This window comes from Chlorocebus sabaeus, chromosome 13 (genome assembly GCF_047675955.1).
Source record: "Chlorocebus sabaeus isolate Y175 chromosome 13, mChlSab1.0.hap1, whole genome shotgun sequence".
In the NCBI taxonomy this organism is placed as follows: Eukaryota; Metazoa; Chordata; class Mammalia; order Primates; family Cercopithecidae; genus Chlorocebus; species Chlorocebus sabaeus.
The window spans coordinates 95,832,677-95,860,315 of NC_132916.1; the positions used below are offsets into that span (position 1 = coordinate 95,832,677).

At 37.0% G+C, this 27,639-nt stretch overlaps 1 protein-coding gene and 1 pseudogene across 1 annotated transcript; one reads left to right on the plus strand and one right to left on the minus strand.

Annotated features, from left to right (window-relative positions):
* Positions 1-235: 235 nt before the first annotated feature.
* On the minus strand, positions 236-1,936 carry LOC103239976 (E3 ubiquitin-protein ligase XIAP). Its single transcript, XM_038002188.2, has one exon. It carries the CDS (start codon positions 1,685-1,687, stop codon positions 977-979), a length of 711 nt encoding a protein of 236 aa, XP_037858116.2. The 5' UTR covers positions 1,688-1,936; the 3' UTR covers positions 236-976.
* LOC140713220 (histone-lysine N-methyltransferase SETMAR-like) overlaps positions 1,690-27,639 on the plus strand; it is a 59,177-nt pseudogene continuing 33,227 nt past the window's right edge.

Sequence of the window (27,639 nt, forward strand, 5' to 3'; positions counted from 1 at the left end):
GAAAAAATGATTTTTTTTGTTAATCAGTTTATTATAATGTAAACTGTCTGCTAGATGTTTATTTGATTTAGTTAATTCTAAATTGTTTTCTGCTGCAATTTCCTATATAGAAAAACAATCAAACTAGAACTTGGGTATCTACAATTTCTGGTTAAACGCTTATTTTCTATAGTAGCATATTTTTACTTTAAAAATTAGTTGCTTTTGGAAGAGCTTTTCTTTTTTTTTTTTTGGTGTCTATCTTTCCAAATCTTTTGTTCTATACATATAAGAAACATACATACTTTGATTGCCTCAGACTATACATAGTGTTTTGCCACTTGCATTTTACACTTAATATATCTTTCACATCTTTCCATGTCAGTACATCTTGGCTTGATAGTATTCTATCATTAAATACCCTTTCAAAAATGGCAAATCACTTTTAAAAAATTATTCGCACAAGTACGTGTTTATAATTTTAAAAGAAAATGGACAGAATCCTAAAACACAACAACCAACCTCTAAAAATAATCTCTATCTTTCCACCAGCATGGAACAATTATTCCTTTTTCACATAAAACAAATTATGTGATTGGGGAGATTAACTCTAATCTCCACATTTATATACAGAAAGCTCCATTTGTTAAGCCTATCTGAAAAGAATAAAAAATCCAGATGATTAATTCACTTACACTTAGAAATTAAGTCAGTATACGATGAATACACATTGTGTTCAGTTATAATATGATGCTTCTTAGTCTAGGGTTTCAATTAGATAACAGTAAAAAAAGTTGGATAAATAATACAGCTAATACCCTGAAAAATCCAGAAATTCAAAGATTATATTGCCAACTAAAACACTGCCATGTACATTTTTTTTCTACTTGGTAGCAAATGCTAATGGAATTCAATCCTGATTACTTAAAAGTCAGTTCACATCACACATTCAATCAGGGTAATAAGAAGAACATAACATCCCTACTACAGAGTTAGATTAAGACATAAAAATTTTTTGCTTGAAAGTAATGACTGTGTAGCACATGGGACACTTGTCAACTGCTTCAGCACATTGTTTACAAGTGACTAGATGTCCACAAGGAACAAAAACGATGGCAATATTTCTATCCATACAGATTTTGCAAAGCTTTTCCTCTTGCAGGCGCCTTAGCTGCTCTTCAGTACTAATCTCTTTCTGTAATGAAGTCTGACTTGACTCATCTTGCGTACTGTCTTTCTGAGCATTCACTAGATCTGCAACCAGAACCTCAAGTGATTTATAGTTGCTCCCAGATATCTGAATCTTTTCCTCCATTATTTTCTTAATGTCCTTGAAACTGAACCCCATTCGTATAGCTTCTTGTACCATAGGATTTTGGAAGATGGTATCATCAATTCTTCTAGTTAGTGATGGTGTTTTCTCAGTAGTTCTTACCAGACACTCCTCAAGTGAATGGGTTAAATGAATATTGTTTATATATTCTTGTCCCTTCTGTTCTAACAGATATTTACACCCTGGATACCATTTAGCATGTTGCTCCCAAGGGTCTTCACTGGGCTTCCAATCAGTTAGCCCTCCTCCACAGTGAAAGCACTTTACTTTATCACCTTCACCTAAAGCATAAAATCCAACTCTTGCAAGCTGCTCCTTGTTAACTGAGTATATCCATGTCCCAAAAGTAATGATCCGTGCTTCATAATCTGCCATGGATGGATTTCTTGGAAGATTTGTTGAATTTGGGAAATTCCGCGCCAGGACAGCCGGCCCGAACTGCCCCGCGGCGATCAGCTCGGTCCAAGGGGAGGGTCCCGGAGGAGGCGCGGCCCGAGCCCAAATCTGGAAATGCCAACTCCGCTCTGCGGCCTGGCCCCAGCCACTTGGGCCGGGCGTCCCTCGATGAGCGCCACGCCGGCTCCGGGCACCGCCAAGGTCCCCCCACCTTCCCGAACCGGAAGGGGGCAGTAAGGAAAAATGAGGCCCTTGCAACCCCTAACCCCATCCCCCCCGCCCCCCCTCCCAGCTGGAACCCAGAACCTTGGAAGAGCTTTTCATTCAGACATAAAACATACCATTTTCTTCTAAATTATTCTTAACATAAATGGGGAAGTTCTTGTATTCCATTTAAATCATTCAGTTCTGACTGTAAGTTTCTTTATAGAAGATGGTTTTAAGATGTCATAAATACAGCCTTTTCCAATAGCTTTCATAATTTATCTATTATCACAGATATGTTGCATGCCTGCTACCTAAAAACTGATGAATAAAGTTTGTGTCTCCTACTCGGTAAAACTTTATCACTAACTAAAGTAACATTTTCTTACATAGAAGACAGGGAATTTGTTGAATACTTACAATAACTAGAAATACCTGAGACGTGAGTTTTCCTCTATAATAGATGACTGTAGCTCTTTCTCTTTCCTTTGTTACTTTTTCCTTTTTTTTTTTTTTTTTTTTTTTTTGGTAGAAATGCGATTTCACTACGTTACCCAGGCTGGTCTTGAACTCGCCTTAAGCAATCCTCCTGCCTTGGCCTCCCAAGTCTGTTACTCTTGATTGCTATGCTGGTGGAAACTAACTGATGACTAGTTTTAGTTTTAATATTATTAATTCATTCTCTTTCTCTCTTTTGTTATGCATCCTTTCAAGGTATTCAAAAGTATTTTAACATGGATCATTATGTTTGTACTTTAGAACATGGAATCTAGCCGTGTTTTTAGTTTATTAGGAATATTTTAGTTTACAGGCTTGTTTCATATATGCAACTCAGCTACCCTGTAAATAAGAAAGAACATAGAGGTATAAGTGATTTTTGTTGTATTATCTATTTGACAATACGAGTCAGATGCTATATATTGACTATTGGAGCAGAACTTTTGAATCTCTGTCACCTTCAGAATGAGACACCACACTGGAGAGTTCACACTCTCCCAGTTCTTTCCTTGTTATAGCCATAATCTCAGCCAGCTGTACTCATAACACTGTGCTTACTAAGAAAAAAACAGCTGCAGCTCTCCAGGCTGTGTGCTGGCTGGCCTGCTCAGCATGGACCTGGATGGCAGATTTCAGCGTCTTTCTGGATGGTAAATAGGGCAGCAGAGGTGAGAGACTGTGATACTGAGCTGTGTACACAGGCACACAGTATCTGAGCAGTAATCATAAAACCTGCTGAAGGAGATTGGTCACCTGCCACTCAGCGTGCAAGTAATTTTGGCAAGTGACCTTAGAAAGCAAGTGCTTGTGAGTGGTGTAATTTAGAATCCATGCTTAGTCTTTTGTATTTTAGGCAGATAACTTGTGAATGACAAGAATATTTGTGAAAAGGAAGAGAAGTAGAAATGGATTCCTTTTTTTGTAGTAGTCTTTTTGTACCAACCTAATATTTTTGTTTCAAAATACTACACATCATATAAGTGTTAGAAGTTAGTTTGCCTATAAATTACAGAGGGGAAGGCACAGCTGTGAATTGAAAGGCACAGATCCTTTTGAATTTGTTTTCATAGCAGGCTGTGAACACTGGAGAAGATTAAGAAACCTAAATTTAAAATAATTGATATGTAGAACCACTGCCACACGAAGACTGTAAGATTTTAGAATGTATCACTGGAAGAGCCTTGTGACTTAGCAGAAGAGGATCCAGAGCTGTCTTTAGATGATTAATGGGGATGCTATGAGTCACCTCTTGGTGTTTTTTCAGACTTAGAAATGTAGGTTTTGCTGTTTCCTTTGAGAAATTAAACTTTCTTCTTTTTCTTTTAATTAGGCTGTTGTTTTTTCCTTTTCCTTTTTTTCTTGTCGTTTTCAATTTACCACATAAAGCATGTTTACACATCAATATACATGAGCAAATTTTTCTTCATACATTTCTTCCCTGGAGACCCATCTGGTCTTAAATAGAAACTGAACTTAGATTTTGATTTTTTTTTTTCCATTCTCATACATGAGGTTATCCCAGGGAATGTGTTCATAAAGTAGTATCTCCTTTCAGAGGGAACAAGTGCACACTGAAACGCATCACTTAATATCTAATTATAATGCAACTATCAGAAGGTCATGTTGCTTTTGAACATCTATACACAATATGTCCAAATTAAAAGCCATCCTAAATACAAAAAAATCTTGAAAGGTTTAGATAATATGGCTATTTCTAAAAACATAGGATCTTGAAATTATTTCTCAATTTAAATATGATTGTTATAAAGAATAACTTTCATCAGTCTATATACATATTCCATGTACTTTGTCAGTCTTTAGGTATTCCTGAATCCCTTTTCTGTGATTTTAGAGAAGCCAGTCCGATTGTTCCTTTTCTCAGTTAAATTTTATTTTCTTTGAATTTGCCATGGAGAAAAAGGAAAGCATCCAGTTGAAATCCCTTCTTTGTCATTCATGATGCATTATATTTCAACTGAGTTTCTCCTCCCTGTGAGGAAGCTGTTCTAGGAACCAGTCTTGCAAGAATAATGATTAGCTAGCTATTTGGTAATTGGAGGGTGGATAGATTGAGTCTTGTACGATAGATAGCATTATGTTAGCAACAGTCTCACCTCACCTGAGAGTGTGGCTTGTGTTCTAATTAATAAATCTGGGGATCAAATACATTTACAATGTTTATAAGCTTATTATATAGTTAGGATTTATTAATTGTACGTAATACAGTTAGGTTTCCAATATATTGTGATTTCAGATCTCAGTAAAAATGTTATAAAACATCACAAAATAAAAGCTGCTCTTCAAAGCTGTATTTATTCAACATTTGTTTTTGTTATGCTTGAATTATTACTGCCAGCCCTTGTAAAGTGGTACCTAATCTTTCCTCCAGAAATAAAAGTAATTTGGGAACTCATGAGGAAAAACAGCAGCCAGATGAATTTGGGTAACACATTTCTACTTTATTATTAAGGTTGAGATTTGGAGTTTACATCCTCAAGTCTACTCTAAATATTAACTACTTCAGAAATAAGCATCATCTTTAGGTTAGTGTACTAGATGTTTATGAGCACTATGAATCCATTCCTTTCCCTTTGATATGTTCTCATTCTCCCCTCCTTCAGTATTACAGAGTTTGGGGAACTAAAAATTATATTTCTCAGATTCCCATGTGATCCCCTCGTAAATTTAGGTTTTGTCAATGTAAGGCACTCGTGAAATTTTACAAAGGCTGAAGGAGGTGGGTGTCACCTTTCTGTAGTAGCACAATTTTGTAAGTGGGCACCTACAGACAAAAGTGTTGGAAACAGTTGGATTACATGTTCCACTATCTTGGCATCAATTTTATGAATACAGACAGTGCTAATGGTGATGGCACTTATGACAGATGTGGTTGAATGAATTTGAAGCTAAAGACTAAGGATAGCCTCCTGACTCTTATTCCTCCAAGTTACCAATAATTTTGTAAGCATCTACTCTTTTAAATTAAAGATTTTCTGCTTGAATACCTTGAGTGGTATCTATTACATGTGATGAACCTTACCTAACGCAGTATTCAGTACCAAAATTTGATCAAGAAATTGACTTTTAAATATAATATGAGATTGGCTATCTGACTTAGTTGTTTATAGGCAGTGGTAACTTCATGACCACTGGGAAATGGGATACTGTTTTCCATGAAGCAAATAGCTAAATGATCACCTATGGCCACATAGGATAGAATAGCTATTGAAGATAAGCCTTTGACAGACTGGCTGCTGCATTGCACTATTGTGGTGCAAATGAGAAATAGAGAAAACTTGAGTGGAAGGGTTGCTTCCTATTGCACTGAAGAGCTTACAGAAAGAGTATTTGCTCTTATTTTAAATTCTTGGCTCAGGGCAAGGAAAAAGTTGCGGAGAACTTCTATGACCACCCCTCAAGAGACCCTTTTATATATCATAGCTGCAGACTTAAAATGCCTTAAAACAAGATTCAAAGTTTGCTCCTTTGGGTTGCAGAATTACAATTTGAGTTCACAGTCTCAGTGGTTTCCTATGTGAAATTTGTGGCATTGATCATGAAAGGATGGGACCTAAAGAAACAGAATGGGGATATTTGGGTAGATTTGGATGAACCTGAGAACATGAATCTTTAAATTGCTTTGAATATGCCTGTTCATAAAAGCAGTCTCTCCTCCCTGTCAGATGGCATTAGTCCTTTGTTCCTTGAGATTCTATAATGACCTCAACCAAGGTAGTTACCTTCCAAAGGGATGCTGATCCTCTTTATGCCTGCCTTCTCCCCTTTCAGTGCCATCAGATCTGCAAAGAGAATTAGATTGCAGCATGCCCCAGGAGAACAAATACAAAATCTATCCTGGGAGGAGGCAGTTAGAATGATAGGATTTGGCTAATTTTCACTTGCAGGAAGGCGTAGGAATAGGTTCTCAGGATGTTAAGGCAGGGAGAAACATTTCTTTAGAATAAACTGAAATTATTGATATAGTTCTTATGTATTATCAAAAATTCTTATTTTGAGGACATAACTCAACAGTGAGGAGCAGCTTTACTGGTTTCTCAGTTGTTCAACTGAAATAGGGACTCAGTGGCAGCCTGTATTAAACTCAGATATATGTTAGAAATTCTTTGGAATAATATGGAGGAAAGACTCCAGAGACTTAATGAAGTCAGGACTGTTGAAGATCTACCTTGTGTGACTCAGTTGACTAGCCCCTCTCTAGTTTGAGATATCTATTGGAAAGTTCCACCAGCATCCTTGGAAAATTCTGTAGTGGTTACTTTCTATAGATTGGGATGATGACAGAGGGAGGAAGCTGTCCCTAAAATGAGTTCCTTAATTTCAATTTCAGCGGGAATTACAGTATCAGATTGGCAGAGGCCAAATGGCAGTATTTAAATACCAGAGACAAAATAGATGTGATTACAGTCATGGGCAAAAGAGCCAGAGTTGTTATTAGAATGGCTTGGCCTATGGGTGTCTATGGTGGTGGCCAATTTATTATGATGTCCTGAGGACTGAAATAGGTAGACTAAGGTCCTTCTTGATTAGTATAACTGACTAATCTGGTAAACACTGGCCTGACTTGAGTCATTACAATGAAACAGCCCCTCACTGATTCCCATTCTTGGTCCAGTACACAGACCTAGAGCTTTTTAAATGGAGGGAATATTGGATTCCCTTGAAATATTCTGTGGTGATGTCAGAGGATATACCATCAATCCTTTTTCTAGCTTTCACCAAAAGGGAAAGAAAATAAGCACACTTTGGGAGGATTACTGGGACACTGACTCAGAGCAGATGCTGCTCATTGGGCACCCCAATTGCTACTGTGCTCACCAGTCAAAATGGGGACTTAATAGAGGCTGGATGATAAATATAATTTTGATCTGAGTTCACCTCACAGTGACTCAGTGGACCCTCAAACGTACCCTTCCCAGTTCCTGCATGTGCAGTTGGATTAGACATACTCAACCTCTGGTTGAACTCCCACATTGGCTCCCTATCTCATGGAATGAAGGCCATTATGGTATGAAGGACCAAGTTGAAGCTCCTAAAATGTCCCCTTCTTATTGAAACAGTAGACCAAAAGTATTGCCACATTTCCGGGTGAATGTCAGAGGTCCGTGTCATCATCCAAGGTCTAAAAAATTCAGGGGTGATGATTTTTTGTCATACCCCCTTTAACACTCCTCTTTGACCCACGCAGAAATTGGGGAGTCTTGGAGAGAGTGTATTATTATTAACCATGTAACTCCACATTCAATGGCTGTTACAGATGTAGTTAACTAACTGAAGCAAATAAAATGTTGAGAGATGACGTGCTGCTATGAATCTGTTAAAAGTGTTTTTCTCCCTTCTAACAAACAGATGACAGAAGTCATTTCACCTTGTAGGGTAAAGCATCTGACCTCAGCTATCCAGTTTTCTGTAGTAATCTGGTACACAGGAACCTTGCCTGTCTTATCATGCCATAGGACATCACTTTGTTTCACTATATGGTTAGCATCATGCTGATTGGCTATGTGGGTAGGAAGTGGCAACCTTCATAGATTCCTTGTTAAGGAATGTGTGTGCCAGAAGGTGGGAGGAAAAAACAAATTATGCAAATTCAAAGACCATGACATCACTAAAGTTTATGGCAGTCCATTAGTTTATAGCAAGTTGAGATAATTCCTCCTCTATATACAAAGGTGTATATATGCTGTTTCAAAAGTCCAGTGAGATGGTAACAATCATTGTGTCTCTTTAATAGTGGGTGAAAGAAAATCGCTATTAAAATTGCCCACTATTAAAAAGACCCAATGATTGTTACCATCTCACTGAACTTTTGAAACAATGTACACACACCTTTAAATGTGCTACTTTGACCCATTTATCAAGTTATCCGTAAGACTGCTAGTTCTGAATGGGGTCCAGAGTAAGAGAATGATTTGTAACTATGAACTGTTGTGCATGCTACTCTGCTATTTGAGATTTAAGATCCAACAGATTAAATGGTGCTTGGAGTGTTTGACAGAAAGCAATCCTGTAGGAGGCCCCTGTCAAACCTTGATTTAGAATTACAGTGCAAACCTTTGAGGTCTTAGAGCAAAGCCATGACCTAGTCTCCAAATAAATGTTAAGAAACAGATCTTGGATTGCTTTTGGGCCATGGCAGAGACTTGTGTATCTGACCACAGAATATAAAATGGTCATGTAAACAGCTGCCCATCATGGTCTGGGTGTTGTGTCATAAACTAGGGCATGCACAGCAGCACTCCTTCATCAAGTAGAAAGTCATAAAGGCACAGGTAAGAGGCATGAGCAATGCCTCAGGTGACCATCACAACTGCTCTTGCTGCATTGTCATTTCTCCCTCAGCCCACACATTTGACCACATGAAAGTTCCCATGAAATGTTAGCTGGCTGTGTTTGCACACCTCCGATTCATTTTGCTCTGTTTTGTGCCCTGAAATGCTGAACAATATGGACTACATCATCTTGGCTCCCTTGCCACCTGTCTTCCAGTTGGATTCAATCAATAGCAAGTGCCAATGGGAGATCGAAAGTTTCCAGAGTGTGAAGAACACTTCCATGTCCTCTTCCTACTTTAGTGTTGCATCTCTGACCCTACATACCTTCCTCCACAACCGCAGCCCCTGCTGGGAAGCTTCTTCTCCATCAGTCTGATTCTCGTTGAGCTCTGTTTCTTTCCTTGCCCCTCCAGAGAATAATAACAGCATCACATTCTTGCTAGTTTTCTTGCACCTCCCCATCCCTTGTTTGTTTCTTTATGCCTGCCTATATCTCTACTTGCAATCCCTTCGTTAAAGGCTCTGTATTTAAACCATCTGGGACAAAGTCTAATTTATGATGGGACTCTTATTAAGAAACTGTAAAAGAAAGTAATCAAGCCTGGTTTATAAATTATTACACATAATATGCAAACACCAGCTGGAAATGAACTGAGGTAGCATTACAGCTTCACTTAGGAGTTGCCCTGAAATGTGTGTGGAAAGAAAATCCTCCTTATGAAAGAACTTTGGGCAGTACATCTGATTGCTCCCTTTTCCTAGAAGAAAAACTTCCCAGGGTTGTGAATTTATATCAGTTTTTTTTTGGGTAACGGATAATGATTTGGCTAGATGCTCAAGGATTTGGAAGGAATAAAATTGAGGATTGGTGATAAACAGTTCTGAGTGGGACTTTTTTTTGTGTGTATTCCATTTAAATGCTCACCAGAGGCACCTACTGTGGAAGAGGCTGTTAATAAACAGAGGGACAGGATAATCTGCTGTGTGGATATTAGTCAGCCTCCTTCCTTAATTTCCCTAACCACCCCGTGTTTGCTCACTGGGTTTATAAACAAAATGTACAAAGTACAGGGTAGTATGCTTAATAGTGGCTCTGGGACTTAAAAATGTCACCCTATTTGAAAAGGTCCTTATAGATGTGATTAAGTCAAGGATCTTAAGATGAGAAGACAACTCTGAGTTTTCTGGGTGGGCCATAAAAGCCATTCCAAGTGTTTTTATAAGAGGGAAATGTCCCAGCACTTTGGGAGGCCAAGGCGGGCAGATCACCTGAGGTTGGGAGTTCAACACCAGCCTGACCAACATGGAGAAACCCCATCTCTACTAAAAATACAAAATTTGTTGGGCATGGTGGCACATGCCTGTAATCCCAGCTAGTCCAGAGGCTGAGGCAGGAGAATCGCTTGAACCCAGGAGGCGGAGGTTGCTGTGAGCTGAGATCGCGCCATTGCACTCCAGCCTGGGCAACATGAGCGAAACTCCATCACAAAAAAAAAAAAAAAAAAAAAAAAAAGAAGGAAATGCTATACCTGCAAAGAGGAGATGGTGATGTGAAGACACAGGCAGGGAGGGGTGATGCCGTCAGGAATGCTGGCAGCCAGCAGAAACTGGAAGAAATCCAAGGAGTGGATTCCCCTCTAGACCCTTCAAACGGAGCACAGCCCAGCCAACACCTTCATTTTGGACTTCTGGTCTTCAGAACTGTAAGAGAACAAATTTCTATTGTTTTAAGCCACTAATTTTGTGGTAATTTGTTATAGCAGCCACAGGAAAATAACACAAGTATTATTTGTATTATTTACCAGGGAGAAGTTTACATGGGCTCAAATGGTATGGACTTCTCAGCAAGGTTGGTCTGGCTAGCACCGCTGCTGAGTGCCCACCTGCCCACAGCAGAGTCCAGTGCTGACCTTGTCCTATGGACTTGGAATAGCCAGCCACTCCGCTCCCATTAGGGAAAGGGATCAATTCATTCTTACTAGAATGACACTTACTCTGGAATGAATTTGCCAACAATACGATCCATTTGTAAATGTATTGAATGTATTATCCAACACTATGGCATGCCACAGAACATTGCTTCATATCCCAAAAAATCATTTTATAATAAAATAAATAAGGCAATGGTCTCACATATATGGAATTTAGTTATTGTTCCATGTATAGTCTGGGTAGGATAATTACTGTAACAACCCCAAATTAAAGTGTGTAATATAATTAATATGATGGAACACATAGATAATTTTTTAAAATTCTATTTCCATTTTCACAGTGCAATAGCAGTCAGCAGGGCAGAGTGAATCCACAATCATTCAGAGATCCCAGGACTCCCTTCCTCAATTGGTTTTCTGCACTCAGCTGAGGAGGTGAGCTTCCCGGGGCTCATCTCTACAGAAGGGCTTCTCAGGGGATTTCACAGAGGGAGCAGGCCACCAATGACCCAGGTTTGGAGGTGATTATCATTAAACTTAACCCATACTCTATTGACAGGAACTCATTCCAATTATTCCACTTAAGAGCAAAGGATGCTGAGAAATGTAATCTGAGTTTGTCTCCAGGAAGATGGGAAATGTATTTGTGAGCTTCTAACTATTATCTGCAACATACCATTACAGTCTATCTCCCTGAAGCATGTGGCCTTTAAGTCAGTGAAATGTCTTATTAAAGAATGTTATGACCCTAGCTTACAGACAACAGTTCGAGAGCCTATGATGCTTTCCTGCAAGGTATAGTATATGCTCTGAAACCAGTCACTAATGTGTGATGTTCTCTCTCCCCAGGCCAGGATGCTTGGATTTGGGAACCAAGGGATAGATTTGAAAGCAGATTCTTATACTATTAATACTATACCCACATGCAGTAATCTTTTGTTTTTATCATCGCGAATTTTTGCTTTGCTGGTTTAGAGATTTTCAGTACCCAGAGAAGGAAAGTTTCTACTGGGGAATACAATAATGGTTTCACTTAAAGTCAAAATAGTCACCTAGAATTTAGGGATTCTTTTGCCATTCAACAGAGAAGAGAACAGTATCTGCTGTGGTGATTGCTGGGGTAAAAAAGAGAGGTCTATGTCTGGAACTAGATCCTCTTTGGTACTTCCAAGTATTTACATATTTACATGGCCAGTGATAAAATTTCATGGATGCCTTTAGTAATCCCAAAGAGTCAGGATTACCGAGGCCTCAAATCTTTCAGCAATGAAGGTTGGGGTTTCTCTACCATGTGAAGAATCCTCTCCAGTTTAGATAATAACTGAGGCAAAAGACAATTGGAATAAACAGTGGAAAATTAGGTTAACCATACTATTTATGATTTTACGAACAGTTACAAGAACAAGATCTGAGATAGTTTTGCATATTTTCCCCGGCTTTGTGTTTATACTTGTATTTATTAATCCAACTTCTCTTCTCTCTCTATTCCTTCCTATTTGATATAAGGCATATTATTAATGGTAAAATTTATAGTTTAGCCCTAGGTTTAAAAGATATCAACATGGAATTATAACTGAACTGGAAGAGAAATGAACAATATCACTAGATGGATACAATGAACAGACTTTAGATCTTCTGTTTTAGGAGACAGTGATCATGTTTTTGTTTATAAAAAGTCATATTGTACTATGCAAGGTTGGAGCATGTTGGTTTTGCTCTGGTTTTTCTTTGGAAGATAAATATAGGCAACGATTGTGGATGTTGAGTCACTGCACAGCACACTGTGTTCAATATTGTTCAATGCACTTGACATGCGTTCCCATTCCTTTCTTATACCCTCCCACATATCACTTATTGCAAAGGCTAAAGTGCCAAAAACTGTATTTCTAACCTTCCTTGAAGCTACAGCCTTGGATCTGGTTTATATTCTACCAATAAAATGTACTCGAGTGAGTGGGTTTTTTGGAGAGAGAAGGTAATTCAAATAGCTCAGACAGACTTAACTCTGATAATAGCTGGATCTCATGTTTCATCATTTATCATCAGCTTCATTAGCATGGGGGAAGATATGATGTTATCAGTGATGGTAGCAATGGCAGAAGCAGTTTTCTGACCTCCAAACTTTTAAAAAATGTTAAAGAAATGTTTCTCAATGTTTGGATGAGTGCCAAATAATTGGCCTAATTTGGGCATCCACAGATCTTAGCATAGGCCTGATTCCTACACCTCTCCTCTCTTATTTTAGGGAGTTTCTTAAGAGCTAATGACAGATTTTAAATGCAGATAGTTTATTTGAGCGTTGCCTCTAGAAATCTGGAGTGAATGTGTAAAAGGAGTAAGACAGGGAAAGAGGGAATGCCAATCAAGGGTATATTCTAGGCTGGTTACTACCATGAGTCACTGAAATACATCTGCTGGGAGCCCTCTGGGGAACCATAAAGAGACCACCTAGAATCTTGTATCTGGAGGATGAGAGAGACTGGGCATCTCTCTACAGATTTCTGTCTCTCGTTGGTTCCTCGGGACCATTGTCTGTACCCTCCCCCTGACATCTGGGAAATGCCTATTTTCAGGCTAAGTAACTCTGAGACAGAAACAAAAAGAGAAGCAGCAAAAACGATCTTGAGAGGGGACACTCACTGCCAGTGATCACGGAGCTGTCCATTACAGCCCTGAAATGAGCAGCAGGCTGAGGGAATGCAGTTCTGAGCACCAAACACTTCATACAACCGATTCGATTCTCAAGAGCCACTCCCCACTTAAAAAAAAAAACAAAAAACTGAGCTTCCTCTCTGGCTTGTAGTGTAATCTTTAGTGTGTCCAGTTGTTTGCAATATTCTCTAGAAGCAAATTCATTGTGTAGTCCACGGAGCTATCCAGATGATAGTTATTATTAGTTGATTTATTAGCTGGTGCCCTAGTTCTCAACATAATTTTTAAAAGAACTTTCTTTTTTTCGATGACAATATAAGAAGTAAAGCTTAAGTGCTACAATGCTATAAATTTTATGGATGAGGAATTGGGAGTTTGTTCTGTATACAGCCTTTTCAAACTGCCTTTTTTTGACCCAACTCTCATTCCAACAATTCATAAGTCTGGCATTTTTCGAGGGCTGTGGTTGAAAACCTGGTTACCGCCTTCACTACAGCTGCCTCTGCATATAACTTGGTGGCAGTTTCCTCTACTTCGCTTCATGAGTCTATAATTTAACTGCCTACTTTCCATCTTGCAGAAAATTATTGAAATATCTTATCTGCTGAGGTCCCTTCATATTCTTCCCATTGCTGTAGGTTTAGATATTTTAGATAACCTTTGACTGTTTTTTTTAACAGAGCCTTGAGAGTGATAGAAAATAGATAGATGAGCTTACCCTACCATCTTGAGTCAGAAGGCTCTTCAATGTTCCTTAAAAAAAAAATGTTTTTGAAGGCATCCTTGAACCAACGAGGATTCATTCTGAGCTTTGTCACTGATACAACCTTGAACAAGTTACTTAATCTTTCTGGGTTTCTTTCTTTAACTGTAAAATGGGGATATAACCTCTAACTTGATTAATATATGGAAATTAAATTTAAAAATGCATACGAAGTATTTAGTACAGTGTCCGCTTCATGGAATTGCTTAATAAATGTGAGTTCCCTGAATTTTCCTTGGCATCCCCTTAAAAGTTCATTCACCCTCAGATTTGGTTAAATGATTTTAATTTCATTTCTTAATTTCTTATGTGGCAGTAATGGGAAAGGCTAGGTAGCTTGCAGCATTATTATTCTTTTCACAGTCATACAAAAGAAAGAGAATAACTGCCCTAGGCTATTTTCTTGTCATAACTGATCCACAATATGTTTTTATATTCATTTCCAAAAAGGGTTACATTCCCCTCCACCAAGAAGCAAACTATTCATTACTTATTTATATCAACATCATGACTTTCTTATTCCTATCCATTCACAGCTTAAAGCTTACTTCTCAAATGGCTTTTCTATAGTTAGAAAATTACACTCTCTTTCTTGGGAATTGATTGTATGAAGCATTTTTAATGTAACATAATACATTGTGGATGTTAACCACTTAGTAAAGGATTCAATTCTTTGTTATTTATACAGCATAGCTAGTTACAGTGCTGCTCTGAATATGGAGCTCCCTTGGAAAATATTTATAACACATGTAAATAATAAAATCTCCTTTGCAGAGAGAAATCTTTCAATTAATGAGTTATTGGAACATTAATTGCACCTCTTCAGTCCTGATATTGTGGATTGTGGATTAATATGATATAATTTGAATTCAGGCAACGAAAATCACTATAGAAAATAGCATGATTTCTTAATCAAGTACTGAGGCACTTCAAAGTTCATTTAATAGCAAAACAAATTTAAAGAACTTTCTATAGTAGCTCTTATTGCTTTATGTTAGGAATTAATTTGCACCCATTATAAGACAGTGGTGGAATAGCTCTGGTTAGAATAGCAGGAGAGATAATCAGATTAAGGGCTCATGGTCAGACACTGTGACAATAATAGAAATTAATGACTTTAAATCCAGAGGGGCCTGCCATGGATCCCTGGATTAAAGAACATTACTAATACGATGCCCATCCCTGTACACATCTACAAATCTCCTACAGTTTGAATACAAGTGCTTGAAAAATATTTATTAATCATCTAAGCAAAATTAAAGTTATTGCATTATTGATGCTGTTTCTGTATGCTAATTTTTCAAGTCACATGTTATAATTTCATTATAAATCATAATGTTAAAATTAGACTTCATTTTTTAGAGGAGTTTTAGATCCACAGCAAAATTAATCAGAAAATACAGAGAGTCCTAGACACCCACTGCCCTATCACATACACAGCCTACTCCACTATTGACATCCTGCACCAGAGTGCTTCAGGTAGGTACAGTGAACCAATGATGACCCAAAGTTCATAGCTTGCATTAGTGTTCACTCTTGGTGTTGTATATATCCTACAGGTTTTGACAAATGTATGATGTGTATCTACTATTAGGGTGCCATATAGAATAGTTTCACTGCCTTAAAAATTCTCTGTTCTCTGTCTAGTCATCCCTCCCCCTTTTGCTATCTTTACAGTTACACCTTTTCCAGAATGTCATATAGTTGGAATCATATAGTGTAGCCTTCTCAGATTGGGCTTCTTTCACTTAGTAGTATGCATTTAATATTCCTCCACATATTTTCATGTATTGATAGCTCATTTATCTTTATCACTAAATAATACTTCATTGTCTAGATATAGTACAGTTTATCCATTCACACACTAAAGAACATCTTGGTTGCTTCCAACTTTTTTAAATTATGAATAAGGCTGATGTTAACATCTGTGTGCTAGTTTTTGCATGGACATGAGATCCTAACTACTGTGGATAAATATCAAAGAGGGCAATTTCTGGTAAGAGTATTGTTTAGTTTTGTAAGAAACTGACAAACTGTCTTCCAAAGTGTCCATGTCATATTGCATTCAAACCAGTAATGAATGAGAGGCTTTGTAGCTCCACATCCTTGTCAGCATTTGGTGTGGTTGATGTTCTAGATTTTCGCCATTCTAATAAATATACAGTGATAGTGTTTTAATTCACATTTAATTCACATAATTTAATTCACATCAGAAGTCTTTTTCCTAATGAAAAAAATTGATTTAGCTTGGTTCATCCCATATTTCATTTTTGTGTTTAAAATTCATTTTGGTTGGCCTACTTCTCTACCATAATTGCATGGTCAGGGGACAAAGTTATTTTTTTTTTAATTTTTTTTTACAAGTATTCATCCTAGTAGTTTTGACTAGATCCCCTGAAAGAGTTTATTATAGATGGCAAAATATTTTTAACTGACATATTCCTTAATTATTATTTAATTATAAAATACTAAGACCCTGGGCCAAGATAATTCTCACTTACTCTACTTACGTTTGGCAAAGACAGCTACTCTTCACCAATATTCATTTCCTCCTCCTCTTTCTGGCTACATGTTTTCCAGCTCCCTCACAGTAACTGAGGGCTGATCAGTACATGTGAGTAGAAGCAACAGGTACTGGTTCCCCCTTGATTCATGAAAACCCTCTCCACATGAATCTCCACTCTCTTTTCCTCTTCCATAGGTGCGTGTTTAAATACGTTGGCTTGTTGATAAGGGTGGGGCCTGGGTCCCCAGATCATCCTTTGGAAGCAAGCTGCCTGTTTTCTGAACTGAACTGTGATTAGAGCAAAAAATAAACTTTTGTTGTGATAGTTGCTGAGATTTGGGGCTCACTGTTACAACAGTTAGCTTACCTTGACTAAAACAAAATGAAAAAGCCAAGTTACATTGAACATAACAGAAGAGAAGAAGGGTACACACAGCAGGTCAAACTGAAAAACATCTACTTGCAGAAATTCAGTTACCAGTGTTAAAATAGGCCTTGTTGAGTAATAGAGATGATGATACTCTCAATTATTTAAGCAAAAATGTCACTATAGGATGAAAATCATCAGATTAAAAAAAAGCGAGTTATTATGTGCTGGAGTATCTTTTTTGACAAAGGTTGTGAAATCTTTTTCTCATGAAGATATAGATCCACCTGGAGTGATTAAAGTGTACAATACAATCACATCCAAACCTAAAAAATTGTATTCAAAAAGAAATCAGAGGTTAATTTCAGAGACTATGGATTAAAGTATAATCGCTGTATGTGTGGGCCCTGTATGCCATTTGTACCGCTGAGTCCTGCTCTCCCAGCATTTTGATTCACTCTTGTATAGGAGAGGCTTGTGCTTTGATTTTCTCACCCCTGTGACTGGTACTTGTGAGAGGACTAACCATGCAGGGACATTTGGTCTGTAAAGGAGAAATGGTGATCCAACATGGAGCATTCCCTGGCCACAGTGGTCATGTTGGATTGTGCCATACTCCCTGTGCCACCCACTTAGTGACTCTGTGCTGCATTCTATGGTCAGGTGTTCCCTTAGTTGTATAGAGGAAGGAGCATAAGTTTGCAGTTAACAGAATCCACTTGAATGTTTTTTGCAGATTGGTTGCTGAGTTATTAATAGTGAGGTGGCAGGATCCTTATAGTATGTGCCAAATGTTAATTTAATTAACATTTCCCATTGTCTGTGCTAAGTGAGTAAGAAGCATGAGTTCTGGGGTCAGCTGGCTGAGGTTTAAGTCCTGGCTCTGACACCTATGGGCTATATAAACTATGGCAACATCACCTAACTGGGCTTTTGTTCTCAAGTCTTTGGCGAGGATTCAATGAGACACTGCCAGAGAAGCAGTTAGCCCAGGGACTGGCACATATTAAATATTCAATGAGTAGTATTATTATTACAGAGTTTCCATCATATTATTGGCAGAATACTTCTTATTGTTGTCATATAATTATAACACTACATAATAATTACTTTGACTTATAACTTGTTTCATTTTCATTTATATTTATCAATAATCACAGGAGGCAGCGTTTACCTACTTTGGCATTCACAGAGCCACATGACCTGTTTAGTTCAGGAAAGGGATCACCTTAGTTATCCACTGGATTGGAGCCTGTTTTATGCAGTACCCTTAGGGACAATTAATGAGCATGTGATATGCAACTAGAAAAAAGTTCTGATTTTCCTATTCATGGGATTTATAGAAAGTCAATCACCCTGAACTAATGGGACTCTTTACTATTGTGGGTGTAGTATATGTGGTATAAAGCATACATGCAGATCACTTAATGTTTTTCTCATAGACCTATTAAATATTTAATATAAATTAATTGCCTTAAACTTGGTCTAAAATGTTTTCTTATACACATCATTATGGTATAAGTGCTTCTTAAGATACCTGGACATGGCTATGGAATTGTACTACTGCCTGAAATTAACCATCTTTCAAAGACTTATTTTTGAACAACTTAAGTGGTGATTAAGCTTACAACAATTTATGTAACATTTATCCTTCCATATTCAGATTTTATGTCAGAAGTTTCCTAATTGTAACTGAAATTTATGTAACTACTAGGGAGACAGTGGTATACTTTTGGAAACAAGACATTTCCTTGTCAAGAAGTAGTGTGCTATGCCTGTAATCCCAGCACTTTGGGAGGCCAAGGTGGGCAGATCACCTGAGGTCAGGGGTTCAAGACCAGCCTGGCCAACATGGTGAAACCCCTTCTGTACTAAAAAATATAAAAATTAGCTGGGTGTGGTGGTGGTGCCTGTAATCCCAGCTACTACTCCAGAGGATAAGTCAGGGAGAACTGCTTGAACCCAGGAAGCAGAGGTTGCAGTGAGCCGAGATCGCACCACTGTACTTTAGCCTGGGAGAGAGAGAGCAAGACTCTGTCTCAAAAAAAAAAAAAAAAAAAAGGAAGCGAAGAAGTAGTGTACTTATACCAAAACCTAGATAACATAAAAAGAGCTTTACCTATCATTTTTGTGGTAATTGTACTTTATACCCTCAGATTACTGTTGAATATATTCATTTAACAAACATTTAAAGAATTTCTTATATGTACCAATTATTGTGGTAGCCTCAGGAGGATAATAATATGCATCCCAAAACTTTGACAAAGCCATTGACTTGTGGGGAAGATTGGTGAAGAAACTCATAATTACATGATAAAACGTGTTTAAAGTCAAGGTCTAGATAAAGTGAGAAAAAGTTAGAACCACTTCATAAAACCTTACTTCTCATTTACAGACAACTTTTATGAATATATATACACATTCATAGTATATTATATATGAATACATATTCATAATAACACATATATTTTCTTGCCTAGACATGCAGAGATTTGTGTTTAACATTTCTAGTGGCCAGTGCAGTCTTAGATGTGACACTATTGGAAACCCTTGAGACAGTATTAACAGAACACATGATTTTTCTATAAATGAATTGAGGCTGAGGCAGGAGGATAAATTGAGCCCAGGAGTTAAAGCTACAATGAGCTATGATCATGCCACTGCACTCCAACCTGGGCAACAGAGCTAGACCTTGTCTCTTAAATTAAAAAAAAAAAATTATCCAGAAACAAACTAGGAATTATTTGACCAAGTTCTTATGGTCAGCCAGAGACTGAACTAGAATCCAGGTTTTGTTTTGTTTTGTTTTGTTTTAAGTTTTTATTGTTTTTTCTTTTGAGACAGAATCTCTGTCACCCAGGCAGGAGTGCAGTGGCATAACCATGGTTTACTGCAGCCTCGACCTTGTGGGCTCAATCAGTTCTCCCACCACAACCTCCCTAGTAACTGGAACCACAAGCATGCACCACCATTCCTGCCTAATTTTTTTTTTTTTTTTTTTTTTTTTAATAGGGACAGAGTTTCACCATGTCCACTAGGCTGATCTCGAGCTCCTAACCTCAAGTGATCCTCCTGCCTTGGCCTCCCAAAGTGCTAGGATTACAGGTATGAGCCACCACACCCGGACTACACCGAATTCTTTAACAATTGGAAGCTAATTGTATACATGGTATATGTCAAATAAATAGAATAATAGGCTGAAATAAGTGTGTAATTTGTTAGCTTGTTTCATCTCTACTGGAATGAGGTTATGGTTTAATGTAAGAACACAGTACAATTTAAAAGAAGATTTAAAATAAGTACAGTGAACTTTTACTATTAGTTACAAGTTTTTAGAGTTAATGTTGCAGAGTTAAGATTATTGATGTGGTGCTTGAGAGTGCACTAAATTTTATTCATTGCTTTAGTATGCAGTTGTGGCAAAATGGTGAAATGCCCAACATATCACAATGCAAGAGTATGTAATAAATGCCTATGAACATTAAGAAAAATGTTAATCATCTTAAAAATGAAAATGAGAGCTAGCTGACATGTTATAAGTGTTAATTTATGCAATAGTAACTAAATAGATGTTTGACCTCCATAAAGAATGATGACAGAGTTTGCCTTGTTAAGCAAGTTTGGATTCATTGCTGCTAGTTTAAATTGATATTATGGGAATGTTCCCCAGGCATATTGTGATATTACATAATGCACCTAGTATCTATATGGGTAGTCTCCCAGTTATTGTTGTATTGTGTCCCAAAAATTTGTTGATCATTCATTCATCTGGCCTTCCAGCTGAAACAATGTCATACATAAATATTAATCCTCAGGCCTACCCACAGGGCCTATTGAACTTAAAGTTCACCTGAAATTTAAAAAAAAAAACCACTAGAATCAATAGTGTTTTTCTAAGAAAGGCTTTCAGAATTCTAACTCAAAGTACTATTTTGGGAACAGGGTGGTGCAAATGTAATTGTGATTTTTGCTATTTATTTTGCACCAACTTAATATCATAGCTGACACTCCCAACACAATAGAAGCAGGAACCACTCAGCTCCAAGCCATTGCTAATCACTCTAAAATCTTGGAGCAGGACCACTAAAGATAAGAATAGGAGATGAGGAGGCAGGGAGGAAACAGGTCTGTGGGAGATAATCTCCTCATTGGGTTATAAACCTCCCATCAGATGGCAAGTTCTTTGAGGGCAGAGACAACGTCTTACTAGTCTTGCAATAGGTGTTTAAGGGCTTGAAGTTAGGCAGAAATAGAAGTTTTAAAATGGCTGCTATAAATAGTCTGGTAGTAGCTAAATTCATTGACATATAATTCATCCCAGGAATACATTGATAGCTTGGATTGCATCCATGAACTAAAAGACAAATAAGTGCTACATTTTGAGAAAGCTGCAGATATTAGAAATAAAACCAACATTCTCTGAAATATAACAAATAGTTGGCAAACATTACCTACTATTATTACTTTGAGTACTTGCTATGGCCGTCTCAACACTGCCTCTCTATGTCTATCCCAGTAATTTTGAATTATACCCATAACTTATCAGTGCTTTATTTTTAAAACATTCCCAATTAATGAAAAATTTCTTTCAGATCAATAAATATTTATTGTGCACCTTCTTGGTACAAGATAAAGTTGTAGGAAATAGGTGTGGTCAGCCAGTAAGACTGAAAAATGTTGATTCAGGTAAGAGTGTGCTTGGCTGCAAGTAACAGAAAGTACAATTAATAATAGTTTAAATTAATAGTTTTGCTTTTTGTTCCTTACATAATCAGAAGTCTGGAGGCAGAGGACACAGATTTGGTATAGTAGCCATTTTTATCAGATTGAAGAATTATATTCATGTAATTACAGGTATGTAATTTTTATCCTTTTTCTCTACTGATCCCATCTTTATTTAAAAATTTAATGTGTTGTTCATGGTATTTTTGCAATAATTTTTATTCTTTTAACATAAGTTATATTAAATTGCACTTTAATTCCATTAAAATATTCATCTTGATTACTTTTTTTTTGTATCCCCTTAAATTTTGTGCCTGAAGCAAAGGCCTCACTCACTTCACCTCACTCCTGGCCCTGCCAATTTCAATGACTAAAACAATTCTTGTTAAACACATGTACATTGGTCATTTTCTGAACTCAACCCTTAAATTACTTTTCAGTGTCTGAAGCTTCAGAAAGAGGGAAGCTCACAAACAAATTGGTGTTTGTGTTTTCAACTCTTAGAAATGAGAATGGAAAAACCAAACCATGTTTAAGCTGTTTTGTACTGGGGAGCATGAAATGTGGTTGCATAGAATGGGGAACGACTACTAACAGTGTGGCTCCTAACCTTGGCTTCATCCATTAGAAACCATGAGCCAATGAGCAAGTCAAAAATCCTCTATTGGCATCGGTTTCTTCACCTATAAAGCAAAAGTCGTAAAATCTGCTTTGCCTATCTCTCCAAGTTGCTCTAAAAATCTAATGAGATCAAGAGTGTGAAAGGCTTTTTAAAACATAAAAGTATGGAAGAGCTTTGTAAACTGTAAAGCACCCATTGAGGAGGTCAGCTAGGGCAGAATAAATGAGAAGAAAGAAAGAATCAGATTCATAGAATGTTAGCTATAATCCAGACCAGCCCTCTTATTCTGATGGTGCAGAAAGTGGGAACAGGGAATGAGCATCTCTCACCTAGACTGAGACAGTTAAACAGTGGCAGGGATGGAGCACAGCATAGGCCTCCTGAGCCCAGGCCAGGGCCACAGCTCTGCCTCTTACTCCAATTTATGATCTCTAAATCATCAGATTCAGGGTATAATCTGGACAGCTTCTACCAGGACAGGTTCTTTCTTCTAGAAGAAAGAGAGAGATTTTTATGTCTTTTGTGGAAAAGGAAAATAATAGGTACACAGAGAGAGGAAGGAGGTAGGAAATTGAGATGATCTGTTTCTGAAGTGTAGCTAATTTGGACGGAGACTAGCAAAACTGGCATTTCCAGGCTCCCATCTCAAGGTGTGGCTGCACAGACAAACCACAATGAGTTAGACTGACCATGTTTTTCAACTGTGGTTGGTTATGCCTGTGGTATAAAGACACTAGTTTAACAGGAAAACTATGATGTAAGAGTTAGTCATTTCTGTTTACAAATAAATGATCTCTGAAAAAATTATTCACATTAAAGTAATGTGGCTCTCATAGAATAGTAATTTACTTTAGAAACTAAAGAAAAACACTTAGAAAAAGACCCCACCTCCACCCTCCTGTTTCTGGTAATAAAATTCCTTCTCTAAATTTCTCCATTCTAATGAAACTAAAAATTTTGCCAAGCTCCACCCAATTCCTCATTGCCATGCCTGATTCATCACCCTAATTATTAGTTTTTACATGGTACAACTTACTCTCTAATGGTACAAGTATGAGAGTTTTATTGACATTAGTCTTAAATAGCAAACAGAATTTAAAAAGTTAAGAGTAAGAGACACAAAATTCACTTAGAGTCATGTCTCAGAACACAAATAGTATAAACATTAAAGATAAGTGACATCACATCTCTTTTGCGAACAGCAGTAATTTTTAAGGGAATGAAGTTCTCTGCATCTTCTCTAAGTCATTCCTAAAATCTCATTGTTCCTTGAAAATATTTGTAACATTGCTGAAAAATCACTCAAACTGTTCTCTGGTTGGCAAAACCACTCAGTTTGTTTCTGCTGGACTTCATCCAAAAGATGAATGAAATTCTAGGGACTTGTTTTGAATAATTATGCTAAGCCTCCAGCAAAATTACTACATCACCTTAACACTGCCAAATTTCCTAAAGCCTGGCTACTCCTCATGAATATATTAGGAATCCTACTCAAATTGTTGTGTCACAGATTAGTTGCCATTATTCTTCATTCCTGGGAAGGGTGGGTCCACTCCATTTGAATGGAAGTGTTGGGATCTACACTACCTCTGCTGAATAGTCTCTTCAAAATTTAAGAGAGATGTGCACATCTTTTTCAGTCCTAAGATAGGAACTTACACACGCACACACACACACATATATTTCAATAGTATACACTTTCTGAAAAAGTAGGCTAACATGATTGCTGTAGTCCTGTGTAAAGGAATAAAGGATGTCCAATGTAATGACAACTTTTTCTCTTCCCCAGAGTTTGAGAATCTAAAGCAAGAAAACTTTCATTTTGTGGAATAAATATTTAAGCCAGAATTCATACAATGTTGTTGATGGTAGTAATCTTTAGATGCCACAATGAGTAAAAAAGGTGAAAGGAGAGATCAAACAAACCAAGTGCAGTTGGGAGATAACCACCTGAGATTCTATCCTTTGACTGGTTATCCAACTCAATGCAGGATTTAAATTTTGTTTAAAAGAATTTCCCTTTCTAGAAGTCTAAATATAAAGATTGGGTTTCTAGGATTTGTTCTCTATATTTTCTGTCCCCATTTTTGTCATTTTTATCTCTTTTCTCTCCCTTATTGAGTTCTAGGTAAAGACAATGAAATTTCATCTTCATTGCCTCCACTGTGGGGTTTTTTTTTTTTTTTTAAATCTTTAACTCTATTAAGGCATGATTTACATCAGCAGTCCCCAAACATTTATGGAAGATAATTTTTCTATGGTGGGTGGGGGAGGATGTTTTTGTGATGAAACTGTTTCACCTTAGATCATCAGGCATTAGTTAGATTCTCATAAGAAGAGTACAACCTAGATCCCTCACATATGCAGTTCACAATAGGGTTCCTGCTCCTATGAGAATCTAATATCACCACTGATCTGACAGGAGGTGGAGCTCAGGTGGTAATGCTTGCTCACCCACTGCTCATCTCCTGCTGTGTAGCCTGGTTCCTAACAGGCCACAAACTGGTACAGGTCCATGGCCTGGGGACTGGGGACTCCTGTTTTACATAACTGAATGCATTCATTTTAAGTGTGCAGTTGGCTCCAAGGGACTGCTGATTTGCTTTGTCAATGTAGATTATGTTTGTCTTTTCTAGAGTTTCATGTAAATAAAATAACACATTTTGTACTCATTTGTATCTACCTTCTTTTGCACAGCATAATGTTTTTGAATTGTCTATATTGTTATGTAACACTAGCTTGTTCCTTTTTATTGTTGAGTAGCATTTTATTGTGTGGACATAAGCACAATTTATTTGTTGACCTGTTGATGGACATTTGGATTATTATGGTTTCAGTGAGATTTATCCCCATCAGATTTCATGTTGAAATTTACTTGTCAATATAGTGGTGTTGGGAGGTGGTTCCTTGAAAAGGTGTTTAAGTCATTAAAATAGATCAATACTTTTCTCAAGAGACTGGGTTACTTCTTGTGAGAATGGATTAGTTTCCACAAGAGTGGTTGTTATAAAGGTTGCTCCTCCTGTTTGGTCCCTTTTGCGCATTCCCACTCACCTTTCTACTTCTTTGTCATGTTGTGGTGTAACATGTGCACCTCATCAGAAGCTGAGCAGATGCTAGCGCCACGCTTTTGGACTTTCCGGTCACCAGAATCATAAGCCAAATAAACCTCTTTTCTTTATAAATTATACAGCCTCAAGTATTCTGTTGCAGCAACACTAAACAGACTAAGACAGATTGCTTCCAATTTTTGACTATATGAATAAAATTGCTATGAACATCCATGTACAAGTATTTGTGTGGGCATATATTTTCATCTTTCTTGGCTAACATCCTAACAGCAGAACTGCTAGGTTGTATGGTAATTGCACATTTATCTCTTCAGGAAACTACTAAACTATTTTTGCAGATGATTATACCATTTTACCTTCCCACCAAGAATGTATAAGAGTTCTACTTCCTCCATATCTTCATAAACAATATTGTCAGTGTTTTGTCTTCATTAGTTTATGTTGTTAATTTTAGCCATTCTAATGGGTTTGTAGTGGTATCTCATATTGGCTTTAATTTGTCTTTCCCTCATGTTAACAATATTGTACTTCTTTCATGTGCTTCTTCTGCAAAATGTTCAAATCTTTTACCTATTTTTACATTGGATTGTTTATCTTAGTATTAAGTAGTGTTGTTTAAAATAATCTGGATACAAATTTTTGTCAGATATATGTGTTCCAAATATTTCCCTCAGCCTGTAGCATTTGAAGAGCAGTAGTTTTTGATTTTGATAAAGTTCATTTTACTGATTTTTTAAATATATTTAATGCTTTTCATGTTCTGTATAGAAAATCTTTCCATACCAAAAGACCACAAAGACGTTCTCCTATATTTCCTTCTTAAAACTATAAGTCTGTATTTTATTTACAATTAATTTTTGTGTATCATGTGAGATAAGGGTAATTTTTCATTTTTCCTCAAGTAAATATTTAGTTGTGCCAGCAGTATTTGTTAAGACTCCCTCTTGTCTATTTAGTCATATTAGGACCTAGGATACAAAATAATTGAACATATACATGTGAATTTCTACTAGACTCTATTTAATTCTATTGATCGAAATGTTAATCTTTACATCAATACCACAATATCTTGATTACTATATATTTATAGCAAGTTTTGAAATAAGATAATATAAACCTTTAATTTTTCTTTTTCAAGCTTACTTTGGATATTCTAAGTTCTTTGTTTTTCTCCCTATGCATTTTAGACTCATCTTGTCAATTACTACAAATAGTCCTGCTAAGGTTTCTATTGGGATGTTGTTGAATCTATAGATCAAATTTAGGAGAATGCCAATTGACATCTTAACAATATTAAATCATCTGATCTAAATACATTCATATCCCTCCATACAAATGTGATTATTAATTCTTCAAGTATCAAACCAAACTTTCCTGATATAAGAATGTTCTTTACTTCACGGTCTCTCAACCCAATTTCACGAATACACTTTTGTCTCAAAATTTGTCTCAAATTTGTACTTGACAAATTTGTGTTTGAGACAAAATTTGTCAATACAAATTTGACAAATTCTGTCTCAAACACAAATTTATCTCACTCTAGTTTCACAAATAAATTTTTTTCTCAATTCATTCTTAATTTAGAAAATTCAGGAATTTTCTAAAATTGTCTCTTTTTTTCTTTGAGTAAATCTATTTAAAAGAGAGGCATTTCAATTTATCATGCAAAGCCATTCTCTCCTTCAATCGATATGTAAGTATTTCTGTTTGCTCATTCAGAACAAATCCTATTATGCTGGATTTCTACTAGTTAAAGCCATGTGTTCTGGGAGGAGGAAGGGAGAAGTTCCTCCTTGGTGTTGGATTTTTGTTTGTTGTGTTTATCTCCTCTAGCAGGAAGCCCACCACAATGATTTTTTGCTTTTTCACTGCCTGCCCTTATATACTTGAGTCTCATGGTGTAAGTTGAGTGCTTCAAGAGTCTGTATCACTTAAATTTGATTCACTTTGTTCTTTCACAAGAGGGAAATTGAATTGGCCCTTTATGTCTCCATACTTTTATTTCATCGACATTATAATAAAAATTTAGTCTTTCCTCTAACATTGTTTTGTTTGTTTTGTTTTGTTTTGAGACAGGGTCTCACTTTGTCACTCAGGCTGGAGTGCAGTCTCACTGTAGCCTTGACCTTCTGCGCTCAGGTGATCCTCCCACCTCAGCCTCCTGAGTAGTTGTGACTACAGGCGTGTACCACCATGTCTGGCAAACTTTTTGTAGAGACGGGATTTTGCTGTTACCCAGGCTAGTCTTGAACTTCAAGACTCAAGCAGGCTGCCCACCTCAGCCTCCCAAAGTGCTGAGATT